This window comes from Phacochoerus africanus, chromosome 2, assembly GCF_016906955.1.
Source record: "Phacochoerus africanus isolate WHEZ1 chromosome 2, ROS_Pafr_v1, whole genome shotgun sequence".
NCBI classification, from domain to species: Eukaryota; Metazoa; Chordata; class Mammalia; order Artiodactyla; family Suidae; genus Phacochoerus; species Phacochoerus africanus.
Genome location: NC_062545.1, coordinates 58441563 through 58467168, shown reverse-complemented (window position 1 = coordinate 58467168; position 25606 = coordinate 58441563). Strand labels below are relative to the sequence as shown.

General features: G+C 37.1%; 1 protein-coding gene across 2 annotated transcripts in view; it reads left to right on the top strand.

The window, feature by feature from the left end:
• The window catches only part of MAP3K7 (mitogen-activated protein kinase kinase kinase 7), a 65562-nt gene that overhangs the window by 6762 nt on the left and 33194 nt on the right, over positions 1 to 25606 (top strand). For both annotated transcript variants that reach the window (XM_047761224.1, XM_047761232.1), the window contains exons 2-11: positions 7133 to 7243; positions 10294 to 10359; positions 10825 to 10870; positions 12182 to 12320; positions 14906 to 15030; positions 17428 to 17556; positions 19594 to 19724; positions 21332 to 21413; positions 24364 to 24494; positions 25164 to 25293. In XM_047761224.1, the coding sequence (XP_047617180.1) occupies positions 7133 to 7243; positions 10294 to 10359; positions 10825 to 10870; positions 12182 to 12320; positions 14906 to 15030; positions 17428 to 17556; positions 19594 to 19724; positions 21332 to 21413; positions 24364 to 24494; positions 25164 to 25293 (1090 nt within the window). The remainder of the gene's footprint in view (positions 1 to 7132; positions 7244 to 10293; positions 10360 to 10824; positions 10871 to 12181; positions 12321 to 14905; positions 15031 to 17427; positions 17557 to 19593; positions 19725 to 21331; positions 21414 to 24363; positions 24495 to 25163; positions 25294 to 25606) is intronic.

The following is a 25606-nucleotide window of genomic DNA, read 5'->3' as shown; positions in this document are numbered from 1 at the left end:
ACCCACTGAGCAAGGTCAGGGATCAAACCTGCAACCTCGTTGTTCCTAGTATTCATTAACCACTGAGCCACGACAGGAACTCCCCTGGTTTTAATATAACTTAATACTGTCATTCAAAGATCAGAATCACCTGAAGGATTAGTTAAAACAGATTGCTGCGCCTGATCCTCAGACTCAGTAATTCTTGGTGGGAACCTGAGAATTATATTTTCACAAATTCCAGGCAATGCAAATACTTTGACCCAGAGACCACACTTAGAGAGCCATCGACTTAATGCCTTTGCGGTTTTCATATCTGATTTCTTGCTTGAAACTCTTTTTGGCTTGTGGCACTTTCCTGGTTTGCCCTCTGCCTTACTGGCTGTTCCATCTCATTTTTTGCTGGTTCTTTCTCCTCTGTGTTCTAAATGTGAAATGCTTCAAAGCTCAGTTCTCGGGCCCCAGTATTTACATAGTTTTGGGGGGGTTTTTTGGGTCACTGCATCCAGTTGATTGATTAGAAATACCAGCTAAATGCTGATGACTCTCTCAAGTTTTTGTCTCCTGCTCTACTTCTCCTTGATTCATGTTTCCACTTTCCTTCTTGACATCTCCACCTGGATATCTAATAGGCATCTTAAATTTTGTATGACTAAATCAGAACTCTGTGTTGTTTAAAAAAGAAGAGGTAGAAAATCTGCTTGCTCCATTCTTTCTTATCCTTTATTGAATGGTTACCTAATCTAGACATTATCTTTGATTCATCTCTTTTCCTGTCCACCTGTCCTGCCTGCATGCAGATCATCAGCAAACTCCTTTGACTAAACCCATAAAATATATCCCAAATCTGCTCATTTTTCTGCACTACCGTCAACCTTGCCCTCAAAGCTGTTCTCTCTTGCTCAGGCTGCCTTTACAGCCTCCTTCCTGGTCTACTTATATACTCTAGATTCCCTACAATCCATTCTTCATGTTAGTGCTAGAATGATTTTTTTTTTTCTTTTTAGGGCCGCACCTGTGGCATATGGAGGTTCCTAGGCTAGGAGTTGAATCAGAGCTACAGCTGCCAGCCTGTGCCACAGCCACAGCAATGCAAGATCCAAGCCATGTCTGCAATCTACACCAGAGCTCATAGCAGCGCCAGATCCTTAACCCACTGAGCGAGACCGGGGATCGAACCCGCAACCTCATGGTTCCTAGTCGGATTTGTTTCCCCTGCACCACAGTGGAAACTCCCTAGAATGACTTTTTTTTTTTTAAATGTAAAATCAGGGAGTTCCCATCGTGGCACAGCAGAAACGAATCCAACTAGGAACCATGAGGTTGCAGGTTCGATCCCTGGCCTTGCTCAGTGGGTTGAGGATCTGTTGTAGGTCACAGACACGGCTTGGATCTGGCATTGTTGTGCCCAGCAGCTGTAGCTCCAATTAGACTCTTAGCCTGGGAACCTCCATATGCCGCAGGTGTGGCCCTAAAAAGATTAAAAAAAAAAAAGTAGGAGTTCCCGTCGTGGCGCAGTGCTTGACGACTCAACTAGGAACCATGAGGTTGGGGGTTCGGTCCCTGCCCTTGCTCAGTGGGTTAATGATCCGGTGTTGCCGTGAGCTGTAGTGTAGTTTGCAGACGTGGCTCGGATCCCGCGTTGCCCTGGCTCTGGTGTAGGCCAGCGGCTACAGTTCCAATTGGACCCCTAGCCTGGGAACCTCCATATGCCGTGGGAGCGGCCCAGGAAATAGCAAAAAGACCAAAAAAAAAAAAAGTAAAATCATATCACATTCCTCCTTAAATTCCTCTGATTGCTTCCCATCATGTTTAGACTAAAATACAAACTCCTTTTCATGGTACCAGGAGCCACTCAGGATCCAGATTCTGCCTGTTTCTCCAGCTTTATCTTGGATTACTCTTCCCTTCTCCCACTGGGCCCTGCCACACCCAACACTCCTAGTTTCTCTAGATCATCACTAAAATGTCACCTTGCTCAGTGAGGCCTGGCAGGACTGTCCTTTGTAAAATTAGGGTGGGGGAGGATGCATGCGTGTGTATACACACACACTTAAGCTCCTTTTCTTCTTAGCACACTTATTTTCCAAAACATTTTATCTATCTTAATCTCGCTTCCTCTTTGTCTCCCTCCAGGAGAATATAAGCAGTTAGAGCAAGGGTTTGGTTTAGTGTATCCACTTCTATATCTTGATTGCCTAGGATAGCACCTAGTCTATAGATGCGGTTCAAATATTGTTGAATGGGGAATGAAGGGGTCTTTTCCCCCCTTTAGGGCCTTTACATTAATTGTTTCTTCTTCAGTTGGTTCCTTGTGTCATTCAAATATCAGATTAGTAACTTGCTCAGATGGTCTTCCCATACTATCCAGCCCTAAGTTTCCACCATCTCTGCTGCCTCATTCAGTTTTTTGGTTTTTACATGGCATTTTTTTATAAGCTGGTATTTTCCTTATTCATCTTTTTGTTTATGACTGTCTTTTCTCTCTGCTCCCACCCCACCCCTTTAATTGAAAGTGCATTCCAGGTATATAATTTATGGCTTGTATCCCACATGGTAGTTATAGTAGACATTCAAGAAATAGTAGTTTAGGGAGTAAACAAATGAAGAGTTTATTGTTCTATTGGCATTAGCCTCACATCACCCCTTGAAAGCAGGAGACCTTACCCATTTCTTCCTGCTTGCTGATATTTGCTTCCCCTTTGGCTTTCATTGATCTTCCGAAATTCATCTGAACTCTGCATTTAGCTTGCTGTAGTTGAGCTGTCTAACCATCCAGCAGCCTCTTTCCTACAGTCAGAAGACTCCAATTTTCAGTTCTCTTGCTTTTCTCTTGGCAAGAGTTTTTCTATATCATTTCCATGTTCTGTTGGGACTGAGAGAACCCAGGTAGGGCCTCCCTCTGACTGTCTCCCTTGCCACACTTACTCATTTGCAGCTCCCCATGTTGGCAAAACATATCCTGGGAGGCTGCTTCCTCCTGAGGATCTCATTGAGAAGTTGTGGGGGAGGAGGCACAGGAATAAGTCTTTTCTACCCTTGAACCCCTAAATCTGTCCTGAAAGGGGAAGTGGTATTTCTTTAGCCACCATCTTGGACTCTCACCTTTGGTTCTCTTCAGCTTGCGTTTTTTTTGTTTTTCGTTTTTTTTAAATACTATTATTTTGTCATGACTTTCTTCTCTCACTTTCATGAAGTGAAGGCAGGGATCAATTATTTTTTTCTTTCACCCCTAATATCTATGCCATTTGAAAAAACGGGAAGTCACTTTTTGATACTGTGACATAGTGATTTATAAGAAGTATATATTTGGTCATTCAGATGGCCAAAATATATTTCTCACATATGTTTGGTCTTCGACTCCAATTCCCGGCTCACACCTCCCAAAACCCTCTGAATTTCCTAAGTAATGAGAACAATAAAGATGTCTTGAGGTTAATTGTGGACCATACCTAAAGATGGGGCTGGTTGCCAGGAGAACCAGCAGTGTGATTAGAAGGTTGTAACTTTGTCTCACCTCCCTGACTTCCAGGGAGGGGAAGGGAGCTGAAGGTTGAATCTGCTGGCAGTGGATTTAATGATTTAATGTCATGTCCATGTAGTGAAGCTCCGTATAAACACAGAAGGACAGGGTTCAGAGAGCTTCTGGGTTGGTGAACATGTGAAGGCTGGGGGAGAGCAGGGCCCAGAGAGGGCATGGAAGCTCTGTGCCCTTTCCATTTATCTTACCCTATGAATCTCTTCTACCTGGTTATTCCTCAGTTATATTCTTTTCTAATAAGCTGGTAATCTAGTAAGTAAAATATTTATTTGAGTCTGTGAGCCACTTGATCAAATTAATTGAAGCCAAGGCAGGGGCCCTTGGTACCTCCAGCTTGTTGATCATAAGGATACATGATAACCTGGGCTTATAACTGGCTTCTGAAATAGGGTGGGGGGAGCAGTATGGTAGAACTGAGCCCTTAACCTGTGGGATCTGATGCTTTCTCCAGGTGGATAATGTCAGAATTAAGCCTGAATGGTAGGACACTCAACAGGTATCTGAGAATTGCTTGCTGGTGTGGGGAAACCCCCCTCCGCACATTATAATTGGTGATCAGAATCATTAGATACACAGAAATTTAATTCTTTAAGCATTCTCTGAGCCTCTAACCTTTGAATTCACAGCAATCATTTTTTCTATCCTGTATTTCAGTTTATGTATACAACCTTTGGCATCTTGCACTTTCTTTATTATCATTTTAGATCTGTTGTTTCACCATACATGTGGAGTATCTTATGGCCCTAATGTGAATATAGGCTTCTTAAGTCCACAGGCTCTCATTGTGCATGTAATATGCCTGTTTTATATTTCAGAGTGTTCAAGAAAATTGCTTTCTTAAGCAAAAGGGAGAAAGTTTATCATGTCCTCATTTGCTCACATTATGTTCCCATGGTTTTAAGTTGCAAGCTCAGAGTCAGCCATCATCTCAGCACTAGGTGGCACTTGTGCATCACAGTTAGTAGTGTACACCTTATACCATTTTTGCAACAAGTGTGTGATCTACAGTATAATGTTTGGAATCCCCGTGAGGGCACCCCTGAAAATAAGAAAATGAAACAAGAGGAGACCTGTTGAGTACTAGTTGCTCTGATGTGTTTGTAAATACATAGTTGGAGGATATATTAAATTATTTTACAATCATTACTTCATAGTAATAGCAATAGGTAGGCTGGTCTCCATCTATACCTTCTTAGCTCAACATTGCTGTAAAGTTGAAATTCATTTGAGGACCTGTTTCCTATTCACTGTGGTTAATTGTGAGAGAAATGAGGAGTATAGCTCTTGAAACTGATTCATACCTAACTCCAAGCACATAGTATTCTTTTGTAGTATTTAAGAAAATGCCTGATTTTGACTTATGAACACCATAGATATCCACTGAGGAAAACGTAGCCATCTCCTTTTTGCTGTTGAGAAAATAGAAGCTCAAAGACATTAACTTGCCTACCATTGATAGCTAATAGGCAGACAGAACCTATATTAAAACTCAAGTCTTTTGGGCTCCAGATCCTAGGCATGCTCTTTCCAGTATTCTGATGGTTTCAAGTTTAGCCACTACCCATTCATGTTGAAGTAACTGTATAAGTGCAAATGACTTAACGTTGGTTCCTTTTCTCTTAGGAGAGGCGTGAAGGAGAGCCAGAGCCTAATCAGCAGGAGGTCCCTGAGCACCTAAGGGAAAGGGAAGGTGCTAAGGGAAAAAGGGAAGGACACCCAAAGAATGACTAGCTCTTAGAGATGTCGCCTGCGTTTACTTAGAGGCAGCCCAATTTCCTTTAAGTTTATAACATACAGAGGCTGAATATAGAGTGAATTGGTCACTAAATGCTCTAGGCTTCATATCCTGACTTCTCTGACCCTGTGATCTTGGGCAACTTGCAACTGTGTGACTTGGTTTACTCACCTGTAAAATGGAGGAGAGTTAAACAGGAAAAGCACATAATTAGTACCTGGCACATGGTAAACATTCAATAAATGCTAACCATTTGGATGTTTTTATACTTTAAGCAACATGAGAAATGTCCATACTGCTCTGTGTAATGTTTGAAGGGGACTTCGAACTTTGGCCTAGTTTACAACTGCTGTCTTGGTAGTTATTAGCACCCCTTTCTTCTTCTGTGAAGAGTCCCGATGAAGATAATAAATGATTTAATCACCTCAGCCAACTTTGTTCAGAAGTGTTTCTGCCCAGGTGTTTGTTCATGTAAGCTTGCCTAAAGTGAAGATTCATCCAAGAGAAGATATAACTACCTCTTTCTAATTATATAGTCCAGATACATGTGTACAGATTAGGATCTCTAACGTTCTGGTATTAGACTTCCTGACATCACACTGCACTTGCTCTTTACTAGCTGTATAGCCTTGGGCAAGTTGGTTGACTTCTTTAAACCCAGGTACTTCGTCTATAAAATTAAGATAGCTGTAGTACCTGTCACCTAGGGTTGTGTAAATGATGTAATGATGTAAAGCACTTATCTCAGTGCCTGCCACAAAGAAAGTACATCATAAATGAGAGCCTACAGGGAGGAAGATTTTCCATTTAAGAGTACTTAGATCCGTTGAAAGCTTGGCATAGATGACGTCTAACTAAGGTCTTTTACAATGATAAAAATGAAAGATTTTGTTCCAGTAAATATAGGTCATTATTTTGTTGTTGTTTTAGTATTATGGCAATTTCAAACATTTATAAAAGTAGAATGGCGTGAGAGAGGAATGAATCATGGAGATACACATCAGCTTCAACAATAATACAATATGTGGTCAATTTTTATTTTATAACAAAAAAATCAACTTTAATGAAATATGTTTTACATGAAATTTATCCATTTGAAGTGTATAGTGATTTGTACACATTTACTGAGTTGTACAACCATTACCAAAAATCAGTTTTCACATATTTTCATCACCTTGATAGGAATCTTCTTACCCATTTATAGTTAACCCCAATTTCTACTGTCTGCCCCAGACAACCATTGATCTACTTTCTATCTCTATAGATTTTCCTTTTTTGGACATTTCATGTAAATGGAATCATACAATATGTATGTTGTGTCTGGCACTTGCCAGACAAATTCATCCATGTTGTACCATGTTTCAGTAGTTCATTCCTTTTTCTTGATGAAAAATATTTCATTGTACATATGATACCATGCTTTGTCTTTCACAGTGGCCAGTCTTCTGTCATTTGTATTTTTATCCTTTAACCTATACTCCCCACCCTTACTGAATTATTCAAAAGGTATTTTTAATGTCATAAATACGATAGCTTAAAACATTGGTTACATGTTTCTGCTTTTTATTTTATTTTTCTAGACCGTCTTCTCTATCCTCGTTCGTCTTGTCTGTTTTTGTTTTCTGTCTCTAAGAGTCTCTTTTTGTTTGTTGTTTTTAGTTTTACTTGAGACTGAAGAGGTGTCTAGACCATAAACTTTCAAAGGTAGAGACAGTGCATTTTATTATCTCTTCACTTCAGTAAACATTCATACTTGCTCAGTGGCAAATCCAGATGTGGTGGTTTCTAAAATCTTTAATAAGTTTTTCAGATTGGCATCAGCATTATATGTTGGGCTGGATCTGTTTGTTTCTGATTCTCATTTTTTTTAAATTCAGGTTGTTGGAAGAGGAGCCTTTGGAGTAGTGTGCAAGGCAAAGTGGAGAGCAAAAGATGTTGCTATTAAACAAATAGAAAGTGAATCTGAGAGGAAAGCTTTTATTGTAGAGGTAAGTTGAGATGTCATTTATGCTCTGTAGTTCTTTACCTAAGAAGCTGCATGAATTTAATATTATGAGAAAAATATTTCTCAGTTGTCATTTCTCTGTTTACTTGAACATCAGCAATTTGGTTGAACCAAAGAGAATGCCACAGGAACATTTTTTTCATTCATACTCTTAATTTTGATTAAAAATTAGGGTAAAAAAGACTTAGCAGCATAAATGAATTCATCCCTAAATTAAAATGTAATCTCTTCCATGTAATTCAGATGTATTTCAAGGCGTAGAATTTAAATTTTAAAATAGGAAAGAATTGGTATTCTCTCCCACTATCTAAAATTAAGAAGGGAAGTTTTATGCATTCATTTTTGACTGAACATTTTTAGAAATTCGAATGAGATTATTTTAAGGGAAAATAATTTCAAATTTGGTTTTTCTCATTTAGCATGAAAATTTACAACTCTATTCTCTTACAGATTTGGTGATGAAGGAGAATTCAATAATTATGAGATTATTGTAGCATTAAGTTCATTCTTTTTGTGCTGTTTTATGTATTAGATCACAGTGTTTCATTAAATGAGTGGCTTTATCATTTTTTAACTTCATTGGCCAACAAATAGGTGGTATTTACCATATGAACCTTCTGAATTTGTATCTGTGATTTTGTTTAATTATCTCTTCAAAATACACTTCATGATATTTTTAAATGTATAACATGGAGAAATGAGAATTTGGTTGTGATATGACATCATGAAGAAAGATGAGTTCCTACTGTGGCTCAGCGTGTTAAGGACCTGACACTGTCTCCTTGAGGATGTGGGTTCAATCCCTGGCCTGGCTCAATGGATTAAAGGTCCAGCCTTGCCATAAGCTGTAGTATAGGCTGCAGATGTGGCTCAGATGTGGTGTTGATCTAGTTGTGGTGTAGGCTGTTGCTGCAGCTCTGATTCAACCCTGGCCCTGAAACTTACATATGCCACAGGTGCAGCTATAAAAAGGGGGCAAGAAAAGGAGGAAGAAGATGATCTCTAGTAGTATGCTCCAGGACTCTGGCTTTATCTTGCCTTATTCACAATTTTTGTTTGTGTTTCAGATGAGGTTATTGATTGCATACTGTTATATTGACAGTTTCCTAAAACTGGGTAAAAGTACATGTGTTAAATGCTAGGAATCAGGAGTCAAAAAGATCATAATAGCTTGGAGAAAAAAAGTTTATCATCAAAGTTATAGATAGATGTAATTTAAATTTTCAAATGATTTTCCATGTATTCTTGCTAAAAAAAACTTTAATCCCATATACTTCCTCCCATCAAGTTTTCTGCTTCTCATAGGCAACTTCTTTGAGCTCATCCCTTAGTTTTGTTTGGTGCCCCCCAATCCAGAGACTTATACCTTCTCTAAAGGTATTATTATGTTTCTGGCTCTGTATTTGTCTCTATATGTCTATATTCACTACGTATCTCTGTATTTAGAGAATACCTTCTTATACTTTCTGTAAAGAATCAACCTCCAATATTTGGGACAATAAAGAGGCAGTCACTAAGTTGTTTAAAGTCAGGGAGAGAAGGAAACTTTGGTCTAACTTCTAAGCAATCTCTGCCCTTTCAGTAGCTTACATGAATAGATCCCTGGTACTGACACCACTCCCCTACATTTTGGTTGAGATGAATCTGGTTGCTTCTCACTTTTCTTCATTTCTTTTAGGTCTGCTCTGTCAGTTATTGCTAGTCATTTGCTTTCCAGCTTCCAAAAATGAACTATTTTTTCAGTTCATATTCTCTTCATCCTTCTCCATTTATGCCTTGAAAATAGTGCCTTTACCATCATAGTGATATTTGAAGAGGGAATAGGAATAAATTCTTGAGTAATCTGCTGTCTAAACCTCAGTACTGAATCTTTACAAGATGAAATATAATAAATAGTGATTATTCTTCTTTTAGGACTGAAAATTTACAATTGTTGGTTGTAGAAAAATACAGCTTTCTAGTAGCATGTAGTAAAAAGATTTACTTTAGTGGACTTCATATGAGACAGCAGTATAATGTAGGTAATGGAGAAGAAGAGGAAGAAGGAAGAGGAAAAGGAATAGACGAAGGGAGAGCAAGGAGCAGTTTGGGGGGATATATTAATAGAAATTTGAGATGTAGAGCAAGACAAATGAGTATAGATAGCTAAAGCTCTCACTGACTTTCTCAGTGTGAACCATTGGATTGGATTGGATTGGATTGGATTGGATTGGATTGGATTGGATTGGATTGGATTGGATAAAACTGGAGGAAGGGGGACCAGTTAAGAGAAGGCTATAGTAATTACTACAGTGGTTCAGGTTAGAACTGCTAAGGCAGTGGTAGTGGGAATGGAGAACAGGGAATTAACTCAAGAGATAGGAGACGGAGGAAAGAATGAAGGGAAGAAAATACAAGAATGCAGATTTTAAGTCAAGTAGACCAAAGTTCAAACCCTGGCTGTACTACTTTCTAGGTCTAAGGTATTTAGCAGCTCACTAACCTTCTCTTAAGCCTTATCTTAAAGGTACCTCATCTTTAAAATGAAAGTGATAATATCTTCCTTGCAAAGTTTTGAGGATTATGCAATATCTGTACAGTGCCTACCAGTACAGCATGGAGTAGGTAGACTAACCATAGCTATGAAGATGGTGATGAGGAGGAGGAGGAAGAGGAGAAAGTGGAGGAGGCTTCTTCCAGCTTGGGTAATTCAGTTCAGTGCCATCTCTGAGATGGCATCCTAACATTTTTTGGCAAAGTTAATTTCTTCTTATTTATACTTACGCTTTGTTCACAACTCCTGTTATAGCACTTGGCACATTGCTTTAAGTATTTGTTTACATGTCCCTTCCCCAGCTAAACTGAGAGAGCTCTAGAGCAGGGATTCTGTGACAATCTGGGCAGGAACTTATGACCACAATGCCTGCTACACAGTAAATAGTGATTGTTTAATGTTTCAATTAATAATTTGTACAACCTTAAATTTTAATGATGCTGTGAAATCACTTCCTCAAAAGCTAGCACTTTTTTAAAAGAAACCTTAATTTGTTACAGCTTCGGCAGTTATCTCGTGTGAACCATCCTAACATTGTAAAGCTATATGGAGCCTGCTTGAATCCAGTAAGTTTGTCACTTTTTCATTATAACCTGTCAGTGAGAAATGATGTAGCAAATGTGTGCAGCTGTGTACTTTATGAAGCTATTTTTATTGTTATATTATTTCTTAAAAAATTTTGTACATATGTTTCTAATCTATTAACACACAGTATAAGGAAATAGCTGTCTTAGGTGGTCTTATCCAGTAACTTCATCTTCTTGGAAAGTTTACGATATCCAGTGACAGCATCCATTCGTTAGCACTGGAGAAAGTCCCCAAAGATCCTGTGATTATGTTTTTAGATACATCCCCACTCTTAGACAATGGACCCTAGAAGACAAGGTCTTAGATCTTTTTTTTCTCTTCTAGTGCTGTTCACATAGTAGGGAACAAAAGAATAATTTTTAATTTATAAAATCAAAGATTCTCTCTCAAGTTCCTTAGGCTATAACTTTGTGGTTAATTATTGTGGTATATGTTTTCTTTAGGTTTGTCTTGTGATGGAATATGCTGAAGGGGGCTCTTTATATAATGGTGAGTGTCTTTAGTCCTGTCTCTAGTAGAGTAAAATAATTGAAAAGCTTTTAATATAAACTGTAAGTTACTTAATGTTCTTCGCAATTTACCCTCAGAGTCCCAAAAGGTGGTAATAAAAAAAGAAATCTGCTAAAAATTAAAAATGTAAAGACAAGATGCTGCAACATTAGGATGTGAAACTTAGAAGTCTGAGTATATCAGGCTTTTAAATTGATGGTACACTTCATAATGTTAAAAGCATTTAAGTAAAGTAAAACTTGCTTTTTAAATAGGTTTTAAAATATCTTCATGCTTTAATTTTTTTCTTTTTGCCCCCTCTTAGCTTAGAGCCTCTCATTTTAGAAACTTTCTAAACATATGTCCTCATTGTGCTTTATATTGCTTTTTTTTCCCAAAAATAAAATTGTGAAAACTCACTTCACAGAATATTTTAATGACAGTGAAAGAAAATTGTCATTTAGTTACCTTTATAGAACAGAACTAACTCTTTTCACTCTAAGAAAACAACAGCTATGTATATAAACTATCTCTTATCACACCATTTATATACAATAAATTGTACCATTATACTTTTAAAATTAACATTATTTTTTGAGAGTTGCTGCTGCAGTGGGTTAAGGATATGCCATTATCTCTGGCACTACAGGTTTGAGCCCTGGCCCAACACAGGGGGTTAAGGTATGACATAGGTCACAGCTGCAGCTTGGATTCAGTCCCTGGCCCGGGAACTTCCATATGCCATGGGTGCAGTCATTTAAAAAAAAAAAAAAGGATTAACATTATTTTATATAAACGTTTACTTATATTTACTGCTCATGTGCTCATCATTGTTAACGGCTATCTAATACTCAAGTGTTTTATTTGGTTGAACTATTTCTAGTTTTTAGCTGTTATAGAAAGCATAATTGTAAACATCTTGATGTACATTATTTTGTTTCCCTCCGTACTATTTCTCTGTATCTCTCTTAAAGTAATATGCCATCACATGGTTTATAATTTATATTATTCTGTGAAAGACTGCATCTGTCAATGAGAAAAAGGTGTGGTAATGTGTATCAGTTTTATTGAATGTAGGTACAACATTTAATGGAAATACTATTAAATGTAAGGTACATATGTGGTAGTTATCCATCTGAAGTTATTAGACAGGGCCATCTTTTTATTTAGAAAAGAATGAAAAGTGGGACTGATAGGAGCATGTGTAGGAAAATACCCACTCCTGTGTTCTGACAGTTAGTGCTTGCATTCACCTTATGTCTTTTGTTATATGCAATAAAGTTCTTTTTAGTTTGTACCTTTCTTTTGCAGTGCTGCATGGTGCTGAACCATTGCCATATTACACTGCTGCCCATGCAATGAGTTGGTGTTTACAGTGTTCCCAAGGAGTGGCTTATCTTCACAGCATGCAACCCAAAGCTTTAATTCACAGGGACCTGAAACCACCAAAGTAAGTGCTAGTAATGTGGCGTCTCTCTCGCCACCCTCCCCCCCAAAACCCACTCCCTAATTTAAGTTCCTTTTTTTTTTTTTTGGTATTTCTTTGGGCTGCTCCTGCGGCATATGGAGGTTCCCAGGCTACGGGTCGAATCAGAGCTGTAGCCGCCAGCCTACGCCAGAGCCACAGCAACATGGGATCCGAGCCATGTCTGCAACCTACACCACAGCTCACGGCAACGCCGGATTGTTAACCCACTGAGCAAGGCCAGGGACTGAACCCGCAACCTCATGGTTCCTAGTCGGATTCGTTAACCACTGCACCACGACGGGAACTCCCCACTCCCTAATTTAAGCTAATTGTTGCACATTTCCCTTTTGGCTTGCTCAGGAATGTTTATTTTTTGTTTTTTTGAGATGATTTTTAAGCTGGCCTTTTAAAATGTTGTCTTTAGGGGGGTTTTTTTATTTTAGTTGAATTTTTATATTTAACAACATCTATCTTAGATTAGCATACTTCTAGAGTCCGTTATCCTATAAATCCTATTTTTTGCCCCCACAGTATACAGTATATATTGTTCCCCCTAAACAGTTAGTTGCATGAGAGTAGAGACAAGTCTGTCTTGTTCCCTGCTGTATCCCTAATAACTTGCACAGTGTCCCCACAGAGTAGACATTCCACAAAAATATACAGAGTGGTTATTATTTGCCTTTTCAGAGGAAGGCAGAGGGTATTTCTGTCATCTAGAAATTGAAAATACTCAGGATTTCTCCATATTGAAGATTCTGGGACTTTGAAAGCATGTCAAAATTCCCTAAATAAGTATTTTAAAGGCTAAAACTTTGGGGACTTTTGTGTTTCTTTGATACTCAATTAAAATATATATGTGGTATTTGTTCCCATTTCTCTCTAATTTTTTTCTTCATCCACTTATGACAAACCAAGTTTCCCATGTGTCCTTTCTCCCCCACCTCTGACCACCACATCAGTCCATAGATAAGAAGTTCCCCCTAGGAAATCAGTCTTGAGTATTCTACTCTCTTAATACTGGTTTACAGCATTAAAGCATCCCTTCTGGCTATAACCTCTCACTCTCCTATCTAATCTGATAAATTCTACATAGGTTTTAACTCTCAGAATCACTGTTCTCACTAGTATACCTATTTCTACTCCCAGGCTTAAACTGATTTCTCTCTCTCCAGGTCCCTGGTCAAATAATGTTTAAGCCCCAGATTTATGATGATTTTATTTTTTTAACTTGACTCCTGAGGTTGTCGTAACTACCGATCTTGGCTAGTAAAGAATCACTTTTTTCTCCTGTTAGGAGATTGTGTCCTCCTTTCCCCCATATTAACAGTCAGTTGAATTATCAAAGCAAGCTCATGAAAATCATAGCTCTTATCCAGCAATAAATTGACCTGATTCAAAGGATGTAGGCAAGTGTCAGGCACAGGCAAGGCATCCTTTTCCTGGAGGAGCCAGAAACCATTAGATTACAACTCCCAAAAGTGACCCTTCTGCATTAAGGCATGTTTGGCTTTGGAATAACTGATAAGTTATTAAGCAGTATACTTTAAATATCTCACAAAAGGAAGTTTTTTATTTTCTGACATCTTTTATATTCCATAATTTACACAGCTTAAACAACTACCTCTTTTCTCCATCCAATCATATCTCATAAATCCATAAATTTTAGGTTTATTTAACCAGGCTATTAGACCAGATATATCTTAACAAAATCATTTGTAAGTAGGGGCTCTCCTTTTGCTAATAAATAACTGTTAATATATTTACGAGAGGTCTGATCTAGGTCATTCATTCTTCTTAGCCATCCTTTTGGTTGGACTCATCCTATAGAAGATTGCTTGTGAGCCACCCAGTGTACAAATTGGACTTTAGAATTAGAATTGGTTTTTCAGAATGTGCTGGGGAAAAAAAAATTCTTTGGAATGGCTATGCTTATTTATATAACTGTATATCCAAATGTGCTATATCTTTTTGTCACTGGAAAACCTATGGATTCTGTGGTCAGAAAGAGTTCCTCAGAATGGCGTTAAAAAAAGCACCTGAGTTCCCTGCTGTGCTAGTGGTTAAGACTTGGTGCCTTCACCACTGTGGCCCGGGTTCAACCCCTGATCTGGAGACTGAGATCTCACATCAAGACGCTACATGCCATGGCACAAAAAAAAAAAAAATTAAATAAAAATTAAAAAGATACTTGATGTGGTGAGGTGTTTTATACAGTGGCAACTTATGCCACTATTTTAGTTACCTTTTGCAAATTCATCAGTCTTATGTGTAAAGGAGTACTGATCATAATAGCAACAATATAAAAGTCATTCAGAAAAAAATTATTTTGATATTTTGAATGTACCAGGAGAAAACAAGGAAGTCAGTTACATAATAATGTATATAGAACTGAAACTGAACTTTCACAAAACATTTAATCTTATTGGTCATGATGCTCTTTGATAGTTTCTATCTATCCTGTATTTTGCTTAAAATTTTCTATTTCCACAAATGTCTCTTCTTTTAATGTAGAATTAAATATTGGTCTTATAACCTCTTGTTCTTCTTTTTGTTTTTTTCTTAAACAGTTTGCTGCTGGTTGCAGGGGGGACAGTTTTAAAAATCTGTGATTTTGGTACAGCCTGTGACATTCAGACACACATGACCAATAATAAGGGTAGTGCTGCTTGGATGGCACCTGAAGTTTTTGAAGGTAAAATAGCAAAAATGTGATATGGCTGATAATGTTTCTTACTCCATGTAAATCCTATATGACTTTGCCCTATTTCAATGGTTTTATTTCTGCATAGTACATAAGCTATACACTAAAGTCTAAGGAGGTATTAAATAAATATAGCCTTAGATCTTGAATCTCATAGCAAGATTTAAGTTTTTAGCACCTTCTGTGCAAGTTCAAGCATATGCATGGTTGATCCTCATTCTCATGTTCAGTAATTGCAAAAACACCTACTTGTACACTAAAATCAGTACTCAGTAACTTCTTCGTAGTTGTTCACACACATGCACTGAGCAGGGAGAATTTTTGAGTCGCCCGACACACACGTTCCCAATGAGGTCAAACAAGACAACTGCTCCACCCTCTTGTTATCAGCTCTCATATAATTTTGTGATCTATTTAGTAACACATTTTTCTCCTTTCTTGTGCTTTCTCTTAGAGATTTCACTGTTTAAAATGGCCTCTAAAAGTAATATTGAAAAGCTTTCTAGTTAGCGTGGCTAAGTATAAGAAGGCTGTGATGTCTTAACAAAGAAAATATATTGCTAGCTAATATTCATTCAGGCATGAGTTATAGTGCTGTTGGCCATGAGTTCAGTATTAGTAACGCAACAATTTATATTAATTAGGATGTTTTAAACAGAAACACATGTAAAAAGCAATATTATGTGTTAATCAGTTGACAAAATGTATAGCGGTTCACAGGAACCTAACCCTTTATTTCCCCTAGGAGCAAATGATCCGGTATTCACTACTTGAACATTCACAGCAATTTTATAGAACATAATACCAGGAATAACAAGAATCACCGTGCTTTGTGTTGGTTTCCTAGAAATTAAAAATTGGCAGTCTAAAGCTTTAAATGAACATGCCTTAAAAAGAATGCAAGTAATTAGGCAGAAGATGATACCAAAGGCAAGAAGTGAAGGATAAGCTTATATTTACTTTATTTTACATCTCCATGCCTTACTCGGGTCCTGAAAGAGTAATCCATAAATTGCATATGAGGTTTCTATATAAAAAAAAATTAAGTTATCTTTTAAATGAGAAAAGCTGAACTGAAGACATGTGATTCATATGTTAGGAAGTATGAAAGCCCGTGGAATTCAGAGACATTCAATAATCAGATTCTGATTTTGACTTATTTCTTTCATTTTTGATGAATTTAAAGCTCTTTGTTCCTTGTTTTTAGCCACCAAGAGGAAGAAATTTGCTCCGCAGCTGGTCACTTGAGTGGAGCTATTTTGCTACAAAATTCAATTAAAAAAGTTAGTGGACAAGCAAATGTTAAATTATATAAAATTAAGTAATTTTTAAGTTCATGTACAGAAAATATATAATTAGGATCATTTAAAAATTATTTACTGTGCCTTTCTTTGAGTTAAAGTAACACAGTTATTACTATAGTATGAAAAGCAGAAAGATTTGTGTATACAAAATAACCCAGAAATAAAAAGTACTGTTAATTGTTTAGAGCAACAAAGCTCAGACTAGTAGGCTATATAGATTTCTTCGTTTCTGAAAGATGTTGGCACCTATAGCCCAAATCAGATTGTGATGTCACTGTAAAGCTTACAGTACACTGCCTAGTTGCTATTGCTATAATATTTGTCATTCTGATAGTGGGTTATTTATGAGTTTTTAGGGGGTTTGTTTGGCTGTTTATTGTGCTGATTCACCAGCCAACTGAGTAATCATATAAATTTTGCTGTGTAATCTTGTAATCTGCATACTCTAAATTTGTTAGTATTTCCTGCTTATGACTTATTTTTAAGTTTGCAAACTGACTATTTTATCTCACCAGATATTTTGAAAAGAAATTCTTTTTTTTTTTTTTTTTGGCTGCACCTGCAGCATATTTAAGTTCCCAGGCCAGGGAGCAAATCTGAGCCACAGCTGCAGCAACACTGGATCCTTAACCCACTGCACCACAGGGGGAACTCCTGAAAAGAAAATCTTAACACTAGATTTAGACTTTTATTCTGCTTTGATACTGTTGTTATCCGTCCAGAGAATGGGAGAAGAAAATTAAAGGTAAAGAAATTACAGAAAGGAACGTACGGATGTTTTATATTCTGCCCCAGAGAAAATATAAGCCTGAATAAATACAGTCTGTTTGTCTTGATGAAAAGGTAGAAAATGACCAGCTTTCTGAAGTGGATTTTTTAGTGCATTATTAATACTTAATTCATTTTAAAAACATATTTATTGCAAAGATTTGAGATCCTTCAAAAAGAGTAGTTTCTTAGCTCTATATGTAGCAATCTCCTGTTACTGTACATTTGATGGCTCATTCTTGAAATTAATGAAAGCACTCGTTTCTGTAAGTCATGTGGAAAAAAGTCTTGAAATTTTACTACCTTTTTTTTCTAGGTAGCAATTACAGTGAAAAATGTGACGTCTTCAGCTGGGGTATTATCCTTTGGGAAGTAATAACACGTCGGAAACCCTTTGATGAAATTGGTGGCCCAGCTTTCCGTATCATGTGGGCTGTTCATAACGGTTTGTGAAACATTTTTCTTCAATATATTTTGTATATTTCCTGTTTGAAAGTTGTTTCTCCCCCAAAGAAAACCATTTATCCCTAATATTAAAATATACGATTCCTTATTACCAGTCTCCAACCCTCCCCCACCCCAAAATTGGGTAAGGCTGGGAGCAGCGGTGGCTCTTGTACAAAGCTGAGAAGGTCTGTTGGCTATGCTCATTAGGGAAAGGCCATCAGCAGACAGCAGGAGCCACCTACCTAGACCAGCTCTCTCTAGAGGCTAGGGGAGCACTGGGCTAGACTCTGTGGAGAAAATAAAATTTAAAAATTAAATGAATAAAATATCTCACATTGTTGAGATAGTTGGGGAGGTACGTACGGCCTTTTTCTCCTGAGGAAGCAGGTGTCTCACTGAGGAGAGAAAGCAGCGAATAATAAGAGTTGTTAATTAAGGTGCTTCTAAAAGCAAGCACAGAGGGCTTCACGTTGCCTTTTTTTTTTTTAATCTTCTCATCTGTCCTTGTGAAGCGAGTACTATTATTGCCTCATTTTGCAGCTTTACATATTAGAAAACTGAGACCTAGAGTGGTTAAGTAACTTGCCCAGGGTCACAGGTGGTATTGTTGGGATGTAAGTCCAGATCTTGCTGATTCCAAAGTTAAATTGATATATGGACACAGTGTCTTTGCATCCCTCCTATTCCTTTTGTACCTTTAATGGTTATATTTCTCACAGTGTTACTAACCATTCATATTAGAATATATCATTAATCCAGTTACTTTGCAGTTGATTTGGGAGAATAAACTCTTCATGAAGGGAAATTGCTTAACTTTCTTCTAACTTTCAACATCACTCTCTTGTTTAATTTCTGTCACTTGATTATAGTTATTCTGATTAATAGCATTTTAACACACTAATCCACATGTGGTACAAACAAACATCAGCCTCACCGTTTTGGTCAGTCATGGACATGTCAAACAGCCACGTGAGTTATCTCAAGTGTGTTTACCAGTTTCCAGTACCACCTTTCATTGTACTGCCTTTCTTGTCATTATAGAGAATGCTAGAGCATGACCCAGGACACAGTTTGTTTTCTTTTTCTGTCAATCGTCAGTAAATAATTGAATGTTAGTGAAGTAAGGAATAGAAGAAATAACTTGTTAGTTGGTAAATTTATAAAGATTTCGTTGTGCATTTGAAGCCTTCTTTACGTTAGGGACCTTACTAAGGATATTACAGCCTTGTTAATTACACCAAAGTTGGCATTTTTCAGCCAATGAAATGATTGATTCACAGTGGTCCTGAGGTCTGCCTCCTGCAAAAGAACCATTTGAAGGTCAGTGAGTTTCACATCATAATTGATGATTTTTGATATATGGAAGATGATTTTTCAAGCACATTTCAAAATTTTTATAAATCTGAAAATATAGTAAATAATTATCCCAATACCATTTTATTTACCTTAAAAAGACACACACTTGGAGTTCCCGTTGTGGCGCAGTGGTTAATGAATCCGACTAGGAACCATGAGGTTGCAGGTCCGATCCCTGGCCTTGCTCAGTAGGTTAAGGATCCAGCATTGCCATGAGCTGTGGTGTAGGTCACAGATGTGGCTCGGATCCCACGTTGCTGTAGCTGTGGTATAGGCTGGCAACAACAGCGTTTAGACCCCTAGCCTGGGAACCTCCATATGCCGCGGAAGCAGCCCTAGAAAAGGTAAAAAGACAAAAAAAAAAAAAAGACACACATTAAGCCATTATTTTTTGTTAAAAGAGCATCTATAACAAATTAAACATTATTAACTCTAAGTTGTACTGCATATAAAACTTTCAATTTGGCTTTTCAAAAGGAGCAGCTTCCCCTTTATGAAAATTTAATGTTAATCTAAAGGACAGAAAAAATGTACTTTTATTCCTCCTTTTAAAAAAATCTTAAATCATAAGATCTGTAAAATAAATATTGCTTTGGAAATACATTTTTTAAAAAAAGCTTATAGCATTCTTTGGGTAAATATACATTCTTTTCTCCTCTCCTCTAATTTTCAATTATAGGTACTCGACCACCACTGATCAAAAATTTACCTAAGCCCATTGAGAGCCTGATGACTCGTTGTTGGTCTAAAGATCCTTCTCAGCGCCCTTCAATGGAGGAAATTGTGAAAATAATGACTCACTTGATGCGGGTATAATCCTTCTTTTGAGGGGCTTTGGGTTTAAGGGAATTTTGTATATACTGAGTTTTAATGCAATTTTAAAGGGGCATTATTGTCATTTTTTTGCTTATACTTTTCTGTATTTTCCACATTAGAATGAGTATTCCTGCCTGATATAGTCAGAGGAAATGTGACTTTGGAGAAAAAAAACTCTAGTTCTTTGTAACGGAAAGGTGGCTAGATTAGGCTTCTGGACTTCTTTTTCTTCCTGCTTAACTTAGTATTTAGATGTGTTTGTTTCTAGTCCTGTTGCCTTATCTGTAATGTGAGAGAAGTTGAATTAGGTGATCTCTGAAGCCTCTATAGAACTTAGGTATTTTATCACTCTAATACTTGCTAAACAAAATTTTAGATTTTCTTTAGTACAGATCCTTATCAAGCAGTCATTTATGTAGTAGGTAGAGAGGCTGCCTTCCTAGACGCATTCACCAAAGTGATTTTTACCCTTTGACTTTTCATTCCATATTTTCAGCTTTTCATTTGCCATTAAAAAGTTAAACTTTCTTATAGGATCTGTAGAATTTTGGTAGAGGAAGTGTTTTAAATGATTATCAGAATTCTCTAGTCTTTAAATCAAACACTTTTTTGTTTAGTACTTTTAGGCCTCTGGTTTTTGGTACACTAACAAAATTTCTCAAGTGGTACTTTGACTTTAAAAAGTTTATGTCCTTATGAAAGTGTCTGAATTTCAGAACAACTTGCACAGTAGAAGAATCATTCAATCTCTTTAAATATAGATTAAGAGATTTCCTAAATGGCCAAAGTTCATTCTATTGAAATTCTATTCTAAATAGAAATTCTATTCTAAATACGTCATTCTATTGAAAATAACTTAGGCAAACCACTTGAACAAATCTGATTCAAGCTTAACATAATATTGGAGACTAGCTATGTCTAGAATCCTAGGACCTAAAGATACACTTCTAAGAAAGCAGCTCAGTCTCCATAATCAGATACCTTAAAACTTTGGATTATATAAATTGTTAAAATCTTAATTGTGCCTATATGTGCTTTGTATATGGTGAAGAACACCATTTCCCCCCCCAAATTCTCATTTTAATCCAGCAAATATTTCCAATATTTTATCTCTTATTCACAGACATTCATAATCTATCTTTGATATTTAAAATATTGATTCCAACATTTACCCTATGACATACCATCTGAGTTGTCAGACTAAGTCATTTCAGCAGTTTGATTCCACATCACTGCTATGAGAACATAAATATGTTTCATGTAATTATGAGGAATGATACTATTGTATTTCGTAGGGTCCTCTAGGGAAATATTTGCTGTTTTCTTCAGGACTATCTAGACTGTGTAAAATAGATCCATAGCTAGATACATGGCATTGATCACAGTTGAAATTCAGAAGAATAGCACATTGTCATCTATGTAAAATCAAATCCTTGGGTGTCTACAAATTCAGCGTATGCCTTACTGAAAATAAAGCAGCATTTTTGCTGCATTCAAATCTCAACAAGAAAGTAATTCACATGTACTCTTCAAGTTAATTTTCACAGGATTCAATTTGTATTAAAGAAATTTTAAATTGTTATTTACTTTTTTATATATAGTACTTTCCAGGAGCAGATGAGCCATTACAATACCCCTGTCAGTATTCAGATGAAGGCCAGAGCAACTCTGCCACCAGTACAGGTAAATGGATAGATTGGAACAGTAATAACATAAAATTGTTCTGTCTCTATTCCTATGAAATTATAATCAAGAAGCAATGAATGATGTCTTCATTTGCATTTTAATTTCTTCATTTAATGTGATTGACTGCAATTTGAATTTCCAGGTGCATCATTCCTCATGCAGGTATCCAGATTAAAGAGTTACTGAAGACCTGCTTCTAAGTCTTGAAATTCTTAGTCATATATAGAAAGACTGGATATTATATTGCTGTGAATGTTGTTCTTTATTTGAAAATAGTTCTTACACAGATATTGCTAGATCAGATAGTATCAGAAATTATTGTAAATATGTATATATGTAAAACAACATTTTTTTTTTATCATGAACACCCTACCTACCTTTTGGTCCTCATAGAAGAATCTATGGAGACTCTAAAAAGCTGTGTTATAGTTCAGTGTTCCTCAGTTCCATAGTTTGTAGTCATCAAAAAAGATAGTAAAAATAATACTCTAACTTAAAAAAATTGTTCTTCTCAAAAGATATGCTATTTTAAGTATTTCGTCAATAATTTGATTAAAACTGAAAGACATAGGTGTGAATTTACTTATTCCATATTTAGAATTTTGTTTTTACTGACAAATATTTTACTGGTCCATTTCCCCCTCTTCAAAAATATTTTAAGCTAGTTTACTGTTTGGCTGGTTATTCCCAAATTACAGTTTTTTGAGTTGCTCTGAATGCTAACATGAACTTCTCTTAAAAACACCTCCTCGGAGTTCCCGTCGTGGCTCAGTGGTTAACGAATCTGACGAGAAACCATGAGGTTTCAGGTTAGATCCCTGGCCTTACTCAGTGGGTTAAGGATCCAGCGTTGCCGTGAGCTGTGGTGTAGGTTGCAGACACAGCTCGGATCCCATGTTGCTGTGGCTCTGGTGTAGGCTGGTGGCTACAGCTCTGATTCGACCCCTAGCCTGGGAACCTCCATATGCCGCAGAGCGGCCCAAGAAAATGGCAAAAAGACAAAAAAAAAAAACCTCCTCTCCACTCCTCACTCCCAGCTAATCCTCTTTGCTCTTTCTCTATAATCAGAAGATAGCTGCCACAAACCCCCCACTCCATCTGCCTACCCGCCTATATCTGCCCCTCTGCTCTGCACTCCCTTCTATTCTCCTGGCTGACCTATCCAAGCTACCAGCCAAAGGCACACCTATATCCTTGTGCATCATATCCTCTCTGCTCTTCAGCAGTTCTTCTCTGTCTCTTGCATCATCAGTTGTATCCTTTCTATTGGGATCACTCCCAGAGCATATATACAGTAGTCCCCCCCACCCCCCAACTTGTCCCTAATTTCATTTTCTGCAGTTTCAGGTACCAGCGGTCAACTACGGTCTGTACATATTAAATGGAAAATTCCAGAACTAAATAATTCATATGTTTTAACTTGCAGCCATATTGAGTGGTGTGGTGAAATCTCACCCCGTCTTGCCTCGTACTTGAATTACCCCTTTGTCCAGTATATCTTGCCTCTTGGTCACTCTGTAGCCTTGTGGTTGTCAGATCTACTGTCATGGTATCTCAGTGCTTGTATTCAAGTGACCATTATTTAATAATGGCTCCAAAGTGCAAGAGTAGTGATGCTGGCAATTCGTATATGCCAAAGAGAAGCCTTCAAGTGTTTCCTTTAAGTGAAAAGGTGAAAGGTCTCGATTTTAATAAGGAAAGAAAAAAAAATCGTATGCTGAGATCTAGGAAATTCCATCATGAATTTGTGCAGAAGGAAAAAGAAATTTCTGCTGGTTTTCTTGTCACACCTCAAACTGCAAACATTACAGCCACAGTGCAGGATAAGTGCTTAATTAGATAGAAAAGGTGTTAAGTCTATATAGTAAGACGTAATTTTGAGAGAGACCACATTCCTGCAACATTTTTTACAATGCACTCTTATAATTGTTCTATTTTATTTTTAATTACTGTTGTTAATCTCTTACTGTGCCTAATTTATGAATTAAACTTTAGCGTGGGTATATATGTATAAGAAAAAAACGGTACTATCCAAAGTTTTAGGCATCCACTGGGGTCTTGGAACTTCACCTCCACAGATAAGGGTGGGGGGGTAGTCTATATTTGCATGTCTCTATCCATTCTTTCTTGTGCCCAGTCTTTTCATGCTTCTATATTATATTAATTACGTCTCCAGAATTGCTCTTGTCAAGGTCACCATTTATCTTCACATTACTAAATCTAAGTGAGTAATTTTCAGTTCTCATGCTTTTTGATTCTCAGTAGCCTTTGACACAGCTGATTACTCTCTACTTCCTTCAGCACTTTGAGTTGGTCTCTAGGATAGTGTACTACCCTGGATTTCATCTTACATCTCTGAGCACTTGTTTTTATGGTTTCCTATGCTGGTTAATCCTCATTTTCCCAACCTATCAATGTCAGAGTGCCCAGGGTTCAGGCATTTGGCCTCTTTGTTTATTTTTGTAAACTCATTTCCTTGGTAATTTCATCCAAAGTCATGGCTTTATATACTATGTATTTGCCAATGCTTTGCTCCACCCCAGACCTAAACTCGACACTTATTATATATCCAACTACTTGCTTAATATCTAATAGGAACTCAAAATTACCATTTTCCAAATTTAGCTCCCTTCATACTCATTCGTCCATGGTTTTCCCCGTCTTGATTAATTGCCACTCCATTCTGCTAGCTCAGGCTAAGAATCTTAAAAGTCAACCTTGACTCTTAGAAGAATTTTAGACATTTTAGTTCCCTCTTAAATTTAAAGTGCTGTCCTTAAATTTCATTTAAAATGGGTTTATTTGGGTATCTTCATTAGCTTGAAAAGTTGTATTTTATTTCTGTCTGTATCTTGCTAGCTTAGAAAATAATTTAAAGTTACATTTTATTGAATGAAGCATTTGTATTATTCGTAACCTATAGTCATAAGTGTTTCTGCTTTCCTAGGCTCATTCATGGACATTGCATCTACAAATACCAGTAATAAAAGTGACACGAATATGGAGCAAGTTCCTGCCACAAACGATACTATTAAACGCTTAGAATCAAAATTGTTGAAAAACCAGGCAAAACAACAGGTTTGTTTTATTTTTAAAAGTAAGATTATGTGGTAACCTTACCAGTAGTTGTGAACATTATACTAACAAGTTAATCATTTGCCATCTTGCACTATACAAATCCTGTATCTTGTTCCTGAAGATAAACTTAAGAGTGGTGATGTATAATAAGATTCTCTTACAATTTATTACCTTGTTGTCACATTGTCAAATTGTTTTCCCTTCTGATGATTGCTGCCTTTGCTACCTGTGCAGCTCCCTCCTGTGATGATCGCTAACTTGAATGGTTGGTGGTTACAAATGTAATACGGATTTCTTGGCTACCCACTTAAAGGAGTTATTCTAAATCTATCATTTCATGTTAGCCAGATTTATTATATTTTTGCTATCATTGGTTTTAATGTATCTTAAGGGATGATTTTATTCATCTTGCCTGGGGCCTTTAGATTAGCTGATAGTTGGGGGCATTTCACTCCCAACCCTAGTGATCTCCTAAAAAGGACCCCTCAAAGCCAGTATCTGCAGCTTGTTTTCCTTATCCCTGCAGCTCCCTCTTCCTGAAAACTTTCCTTTTCTTTCAGAGCAGAACCCCTAAGAATCCTACTTGGTATCTTCCTCCTTCTCAGCTGCCTAGGATTTTTAAATATAAAGAGCTTCTATATTTCAAATCAACCTGTTATTCTTTAACAGAGTGAATCTGGACGTTTAAGCTTGGGAGCTTCCCGTGGGAGCAGCGTGGAGAGCTTGCCCCCCACTTCCGAAGGCAAGAGGATGAGTGCTGACATGTCTGAAATAGAAGCCAGGATTGCTGCAACCACAGGTAAAAAGGAAACTGAAGTCTGAGGAAGAGTGGGATTGTTAGTTTCAATTGTTTAAGTAGTGGGAATGTCAGGGGTTTTTTGTGTGTGTCCTACTTTTTGTAAACGCAGAAAGTTGGTTTCCTCAGCTTTTGGCAAAAATTTATGCATTTCTCTCCAATTCCAAATAAGGAAAGTATGCCTTGTAAAATTACTTAGGATTGTAAGATATACCTTCCTAATTACAGATTTTATCAAATGTAATTCAGCTGAAACTTGAGCTGAAAATCTAAGTGAGAAATTGAAATTTTACCAAAACCAGAATGTTTTGGAGGA